At 38.9% G+C, this 8,550-nt stretch overlaps 1 protein-coding gene across 1 annotated transcript in view; it reads right to left on the bottom strand.

The window, feature by feature from the left end:
• The window catches only part of LOC109913295 (peripheral-type benzodiazepine receptor-associated protein 1-like), a 208,984-nt gene extending 201,726 nt beyond the window's left edge, over positions 1 to 7,258 (bottom strand). Inside the window, 2 exon segments of the mRNA XM_048612371.1 lie at positions 6,775 to 6,915; positions 6,917 to 7,258. Coding sequence (XP_048468328.1) covers positions 6,775 to 6,915; positions 6,917 to 6,958 — 183 coding nt within the window. The 5' untranslated portion in view covers positions 6,959 to 7,258.
• Between the last annotated feature and the right edge of the window lie 1,292 nt (positions 7,259 to 8,550).

Raw genomic sequence — 8,550 nt, 5'->3', positions numbered from 1 at the left:
GGCCTAGACCCTTCATCAGAAAGGTCTAGGCCCGAAACGTCAGCCTCTCTGCTCCTATGATGCTGCTTGGTACTTGAGCCTGGGCCTTTTGGCTCAAAGGTAGGGACACTACCATGTACCACAGAGCGCTTAAACAGTTAATGTAATTTGTACCAGTTGCTATTATGCAATAAAGTGCACCTTCTTAAGAGCGTCTTCTTGTTAAGACCTATGAGTGACTGTTCTCCATCGTTATGAACTAAATAGACCTTTTCACCCAGTCAAGACAAAAGAAATGGTAGCAGTGCCCTTCCACCCATGAATACTATAGACAATTTCTTAAGAAAGATTTGGAAGATTCTGACCAGTGCATCAATAATTTCCTCATCTAATCCTTTTAATGCACTAGGATGAAAGCATGAGTTATTTTTTAATGCAGAGTTACTTGGATTTTTGATGAGAAAAAAGGTGAAAGGTTACTTGGGAAGGCAGAAATATGGCATAACCAGATCTTACTGAATGGCAGAGCAGGCTTGAAGAGTTGAGTGGCCTACTCCTGCTCTCAATTCACATATTCGTTTGTTTGTACCAGTCTTAAAGATGGATCCGCAAAACAGTATTGACTAGTACCCCACCTGCTACAGGCATCATGCATCACATTAACTGTGTCAGTAATAATCCTGACATGTCCAATCTCCCTCTCCAAGCTTACATACTGGAACAAATTCTCCCCTGTTCCATATGGAAATGTGCCATGTGGTCACTCCATACCTCTGCCTGCATGTTGCAACATGTTAGCTTTTTCATGTAGCATTACTTAGCAGCAGATGAATTGTGCTCGCGAACATACTGTACACCAACAGATTGGGAAGGTTCAAGGCAAAGCCAACAAATACTTACCAGAAAACAGGATAAATTCCTGGCGCAGTGGTAGCAGAAACACTCAACAGGCTTCTTAGAACAAATATTTTCAGAAATAATTTCTACAATCCTTATGAGGATTTCTTAAAACACAGTAGTGTTACCTTCACTATATGCAAAGACTGAGAATTAGATTAATTCAGTACTAACTCCAGTTATGAAATATCAGCATGATCCCTGAAGCACAGATCCAGAAAAAAAGAAAAGAGAATCGATGCAAATTTCAGCACCAACTGAAAAATGTCTGTAACATTTTTGAGGACAGAAAAGGGTTGAAAGTTTATTAAACTGCATTTTGTATAATGAAGCCCTTTAGAGAATTCAGTAATCAAAATAATCAGAGAAAGTGCTCAGGACTAAGTCCAAGTGCATAAAGGAGCTGAATCAATGCCAGCAGAGCATAGCATAAATACATTAAGCCCAGGTTTTCCAACATCACTGCCATGTCAGCAATTAGTGGTAAATTTAGCTCCTTAACTCTTAGGTAACCAACTCTGTAATATTTGGCTATATTTGCACTGCGATTATTCAGCACTATAATACCCAACTACATTTACACCTTTGTTACTCAACTCTTCAGACCTGGCTAGAATCTTTACCTTCACTCATTTTCTTACAAGTTCCAGCACAGTCCAAGGTCACTACAAAAATTTAATTCTGCAATTCTCCCCATGGGTTATCCCTCCACAAAATCTTCCTATGCTGAATTTGGACCAAGATAGAAGTATCCATTTAGCACATTACATAATGTACATTATATTTCTGCCTAACATATATCTCATTGCAGACCTATTTTGCCTTTTAACCGTTTCTTCCATATTGCAGAAATGTTTTTTTCTGTTTCAACTTACATCTGCCTTTCACTTGCCTTATTAGTTTTTTCACTGTCATTTCATTTATCCTCAACTGACTTTGTCTGTCATCTCGTTTTCATGCTCTCATTAATTTTGCTTCTCTGAATATTTTACAAAAATTGCGTGGTACTTGAGTTGTAGTTTTTCATCCCTTCATTCAGCCTTCTAGCTATTCGTGCTTCTTAATTAATTTTGGCAACATTGCTCAGCCAAGGTGGTATTCTGTTCTTTCCTTTTTTTTTCTGATTGACACACTTTCCACATCGTTTAAAAAAACTAATTGAAAAGTTAGTTATGTTTTGTTTTCAGAATGTGGAAAATAAAACATAAGTCTTCTTGTGACTCCAGGGGTTTGCTCTGATTCCTGTGGTAGTGCTATGGCCATGTGCAATGAAATCAAACCATACCACAACTACCAGAGCCCAAGAACTCATCAACTTCTAGGCTATTAAAAGTCATGTTGGATTATCACTTTTAACACAGCATCTTTCAACAATATCCTCCCACAATCTCTTCAAAAAATCATTAAGATTTAATGAGTATTGTCACTGAAGAGAAAAGTACCACTCTGAAAGGTCCAAGAAATACTGTTTTAAAGTTTCAACACTCAGAATCCAGTCACAACAATCAAGTGGTGTCTTTATTGTGCATCTAGGGAACCAACACTGGACAGTCCAGGCACTTCTCCACCAAGGTTCAAATGAGCATAGTTTATATATGTTTTCATTATCAGTTACAACTTAATGGTATTAAGTGGGCAAATGCCACAGCTCAATGACTTCCTGTATACTAATAGCTGTGTTCCTGTACAGTAATTGCAATGCAGAAATTTGGTATTCTGTGAAGAATATATACGTATTCTGCTAAAAATGTTTATGGGGTGACTTGATGTGACTTGGGACCATCAGATAATATGACAATGGCTTTTCCCATTGCTTAAATACATTATCTTGTGCATCGTTTCTGTATCACCCATTTCTGATTTGGGGCAAGCTGCATCATTGTTTGTGTATGCTTTAGCACCCTAGCTGCTGGTCATGACTGGCACTCTAAAATAAAATTTTGCAACTTCAATACAAACATTTACATCTGCAGCAAGACAACACAAAATTTATTGCAGAAAGAGAAAGAAAATGAAAATTAAATTAAATTATCAGTGGGGAGGAGTTTTGCAAAGAAGGGAGAAAGTGACTTTGCAGAGGTCAGTCTTGCAGACAGGCATCATACAGATGTTGAAAGGGAGGCAAACTCAGTTGTGTAGAAGGCACTACGAGGAAAATATGGTAAAGGAGACATTCATATCAGTGGTTCAAGAACGGAGGCAAAGTGAGTAGGAAAGTTTCACCAAAGCATAAAATATGAAAAAAGTTGTCTCCGAAGAAAGTATGGAGAACAAGATGTTTATATTATTATGTGCTTAAAAAAAGTTGGGCTTGGGGTGGGGTGGAGCTGGGCATGGCAGAAGGTGGAAGTTGTGTTTCACGAGGAATAATGCCAGAATTGAAGCTTCTCACCTGAATTTGGGAATTGGAAGTCCAGCTTCAAAATTTATGGGTTACACCAAATTAGGGGCAAATTTAACACAGAAGAGAACTTCAAACAACTTGCAGAATGGATGTGTAAATGGCAAATACATTTTAATCAGGACAAGTGTGAAGTGACATAATTTGATTGGAGAATTAAGGAAGCCACATACTTCTGGAAAAATAAATCTAAATATGGAGAAGCAATGAACTCTTGGAGTCCACATTTGCAAATCATTGAAAATGGCAACAATTGTTAAAAAAGCCATAAAATATATAAGAAAAAACACTTGTTTTCAATTTATAGGAATAGAATTGAAACACAATAAAATAACATTCAAATTGATTTTGTCAGATCAAAGTTGGAGCACTGCGTAAAGCAGTGTTTTTCCACCCACAGTCCCCTTAAAGGCTTCTCCACCAAATGACTGGAAAATTGTGTGGAACCCCTTAGAAATACTCATTTGAAAATTATACCAATCTTTTTTTCAAAAATCAAAATACTGTTCATTCACTTAATGGAAATTCAAACCTGTTTTAATTTGTTTTCATTTTTGTTATCTAATATTGTATACGGCAGTGGGGGGGGAAGGGGGGTGTTCCACAGATTTTCACAATACATTTTAAGATCCCTTACCAAAAAAGATTGAAAACAATACTTGTACAGCTCTGATCTCTATATAACCAACAAAATTGAAAACCTGGAAAAGGCGTAAATAGATGTACAAGAATGATAGCAGAACTGAGAGGTTATAATTGTCATGATAGGCTGGATAGGAGAGATTGAAAGCATTAAATAAGGGAGAATGAGAGATCACACTAAGCATAAACAACAACTCAGACAACTGGACAGTTTATGTTCTATAATTTCTATGTAATTTTATTTAATAAATTCATACGTCCAGCTGATAACAGAAACTGGTTATGAAAACTTGATATGCTGTAATTACAATCGTCAGCCAATAGTGACACTATAAAATCTCCATTGGTGGCAGAATACAATTATTGTGAAACCACGTTCACACATGCATTATAGACGCAGATGTGGGAATTGATTGTGGAAACAGCTGACAGAAGTTGGACATAAATACAAGACTTTAATACATAGATACGTGCTCAGTTGCATAACACCTTCAAATATAAGTGTTTATCAACCTTCAATTTTTATTGATGTAAAGCTCATTAGAGTAACCTAAACACACATATCCAAAGTAACCTGTAAACAAACTCACCTGTATGACCATACAGCACAGGAATTCAAACCATTAAGTAATAACCCTCACTTAAAGAGAATATCATATAGATTTAACCTACTACCCTACTTTATTAGATACATGACAAATGCGTAACAGTAATCTCATTCAGCACCTGAGGAATTGAAGATGAGATCTCCTTTGAAAGGATACTACTTAAAGTTAATACAATAGAGACCTATGCTGCCATGAATGAATGCATATTTGGATGTAAATCATTCGTTCATGGGTTGTAAATAAAGACTGGTAGCATCAAACCACACAGGAATACACATACTCTAATACACATGCTTCCATACAAGTACACACATACGCCCCTCAACGGCATTACACAATTCAGACCAATAACTGTATCACAATGTTTCCTCTCAGCACTCTTAAGCCAGCTCAAGTTACCTCATTTCATTCAGCAGAAACAGATACAGTATACACATTTCCCCAGAGAGTGCTTTCACCAGACACAGAGAAAAGGCCCGTCACCACTCATAAATCCAATCATCATTGCCTTGTTTAGGAAGCTGCATAATGTATGCAATAAAGCATACAACTGCAGCGCACTGCAAATACAGGAGACTGCAAGATATGACAGGGAATGCTGATGCAACCGGAGAGACTAGGCCAGAAATTTCAATTCGTCACTGTAGGCTTGAAGCTTTATTCTGAAATGGGGGTAACAATCATTGAACCCTACTTTGGCATTCAGCAGTCCTAGTTCAGCTAAGTACCATGCTGGAACTCTTTCCATTTCTGGTTGCACGGTTCAAAGAACTGGACGATGCTTAATCACCATATAAGGTTACTGCTTCAAAAAAAAGGACAAACCCTAACAGACAAATAATATAATTATATCTACATATAATTCAGTACAAGTACAGTATCAGTAGTATACAGAAAATTTCTGATTATCTCAATGCTGTAATTAAGGAGTTCAGATGCTGTCATGAAATTAATGTAGAAAGGAAGCTCCAGTGTATAATAGCAAGCTTCACAAATACAGAGAGATTGTAGAGGATAGTTCTGTTTTAATTCTCTTTGATATTTCTTCTTTTAGGGATATACCAAGGCAGACAGAGAATTCAGCCACACAGGCCTGATTTCACCATTCAATGAGATCATGACTGATCTAGGACCTAACTTCATATACCTGCCTTTGGCCCATAGTCTTGAATACACTTGGTATATCATTAGGAACTAAGCAGTGACTGGAACGTTCTATTTATTACCTCCACTCTGAAGGATGATATTGTAAAATGATCATTTATAGATCCATCAAATTTATTCTTCATTAACTAAGATCAAGCACAGATAATATGTATTTCTGTATAATATATACATAGATACCGCACATACTAAAATCTTCAGAATGATACCAGATTTCCCGACATTACAGTTTTCATAGTGAATTGTGACATACAGTTAATTGATTAACATGCTGCGCAATGTTATTCCTCTGGACGTTTCTCCTGCATTAGTAAGGTTTTAAGGGCAGTTCAGGTTGTTTTCTTAATTCCTCTGCAATCCATTCTGAGCTGCAATGACTATTCAAATTACAGCATCATCTTTTAAAATGACATCACTTTGTCGCCACACTGTCGGATGTTTGTGGACTCGGTATCGCTGCCCGGTGCTTTTCTATCGAAATGAGGCAGCATTCTTTAGCGGGAATAGGTGAAAACTATGACCTGTCTGAATCAACGTCATCAGCATTGGGCAAAAAAAAGCAAAAGCACTCAATAATCACAAAATGATCAAAGTCAGAAATGCACACATTGGATAGTTACTGTGTTAACCTAAAACTGTTGGCCTGTCTTCACTAACACGCCGCAGACTGTTTTAGCGCATACTTTACACCATTTAATACCCTTCCGTTTGTTTCTACTGTAGTCATTGGCAGAAATTGTGATTCAACACTGCTGTAAAAGGTCAGCAGTGATCTACACAGGCAGCTGTAATGTTTATTGGAGAACCACGGCATTCCCACTTTAAAATAACGATCCAATGATATTGTCACACTTCTGCAATGGTTTCCTGTTTATAGACGTCAAACAGTTCGCTCCTGGAGTCCAGGAACGGGAAGCGGTCACTTTGAGCTGAATTTGTCCTCAGTGCCTGCTTCATACAAGCTTTGCGCAGTCCTCTGCAGCTGGGACACACACAACAGTTCAAACCCTACAGCAACCATGTGACGTGAACCTGTCTGTCAGTCACATCTGCAGTCCAGCTTTGGCCATACACCGCTCTTACCTGCTGGAAAGCCTCCATTTCCCATCCGTTCATGTTCTGACACAATGAGCGATGTCCTGGTGCCCCCTCTCCAGTCACAAAGGGATGTTGCGATGCTGACCGCCTCTCCTCCTCTGTTTGTGCTTCCATCCCGGGCTCTGCAAGTGAAAACGCTGCTCACAGCTCCTGGATCAGCTGCCAGCATCCACCGATCCCATCATCAACACAAATCTGTCATACATCAAGCACACAACTCCAGGGTGATTTTTCCCCCCCAGTTGGTAACACAAAGGACAGCAATCTACAGTTTCTATAGAGACAGTGAGCCTGGCTAGTGGAGTGTGTATTTGAATCTGCCTCAACGACACAGCAGGTTCCTCACAGCCAGCTAGTGTGCATCAGATCAGCCTTTTTATTCAAGCAGCCTCCCATCCATCAATAGACATGCTGCTCTTTCAGCCACAGCGTTATGAAGATCCGAAGCTGCAGTGCAGTGTCAGAGACGTACCGGCTATCCTATTGCTCCCCTATTTAGAACAAATCAACATTAAAACCCCACCACTTCAGAGCCACCTTCTGCAATCCACCAATCCAGTGCTCCTCTCCAGGCTGGCCTATCAGCAAGCAGTGTGTGCCCGTTGCCTGGGTTACGATATTAGAATGCTGTGTTTGCTATTGATTAGAGAGGTTAGCACACTGCAATCGCGAAACACAGCCCTCTGCACACTTCAGAAATGATCCGAGTCACCATAACCTCCCCTGCCAAGATCTGAAAACATAGCATGGTCTGCTGTGCAGTCCTGAAAGGGGGCACTTGAAAGCAAATTTAATCCCCAGGTGACAACCTGCAACAAACACAGGAAACTTATCGGCCGCTCACAGACTGTATGAACATTCATCCACAGCAGCCCACCGCTTCATGTGGACTGCTGACACTTCTGAGCAGCAACTGAATAAAAATGAACTTTTACCAGCGACAAGATCAGTGTTCTGGTCATAGGATATTCTCAATAATTACTATTAATTAAAGACTTTTCTCCCCCAAACTGAAGTAAATTAAACAACTTCAGATGAAGGAAGACTTGCTGTTTCAGATCACAGGAATAACCCAGTGTAAATTCTTAGCTGGGTTGCTGGCAGCTTTCCTCACAAACAAACTACTAGTTCAATAAACTACATTCAGCAAGCTTGCTGTTTCTGCCCATCTCTCAATAACGCAGCTTTAAAATATAACTGGGAAGTGAAATAAAGAATGCCTCATGTAGATACTTCCCACAAAGAAGCAGGCAAACTTTGCACAATACATACCAAACTTTCAATGTATCTGCTAAATAATACACATTGAGTTTATAAGCCATTCAGTCCAACAGATCAGTTCTGCTCATGTTCCACATGAACAAGCCACGTCGTAACCTACTTCATCTCCTCTTATCTGCATCCCCCTCTATTGCAGACTCCTATTCCTAGTTTCCCCTTGAAAGCATTTATTCCAACCACCTCAACTACTCTATGTGGTACTAAGAGAAAGGAGTCACTCCTTACACATCAGTTTAGACCACAAATTGAATCCCAGTTCTATAAAAGTTAAACATAATTGTCCTGCTTTTAAATTCTATTCTAAAATGAACCAATTGCATTTTAGGGCCTTTACATGTGTTGTTAATTTAATATTTTTTAATATGCACCTGAAGATTTCTTTGATTCATTTCATCATTTTGACTGATTTTCCAAGAAGTGCATGCGCATATCACGTCATACAGGCATAGAGTCATAGAGATGTAAGGCACAGAAATGGAC

Source organism: Rhincodon typus, chromosome 26 (assembly GCF_021869965.1).
Source record: "Rhincodon typus isolate 14 chromosome 26, sRhiTyp1.1, whole genome shotgun sequence".
NCBI classification, from domain to species: Eukaryota; Metazoa; Chordata; class Chondrichthyes; order Orectolobiformes; family Rhincodontidae; genus Rhincodon; species Rhincodon typus.
This window is presented reverse-complemented; position numbering and strand designations above follow the sequence as displayed.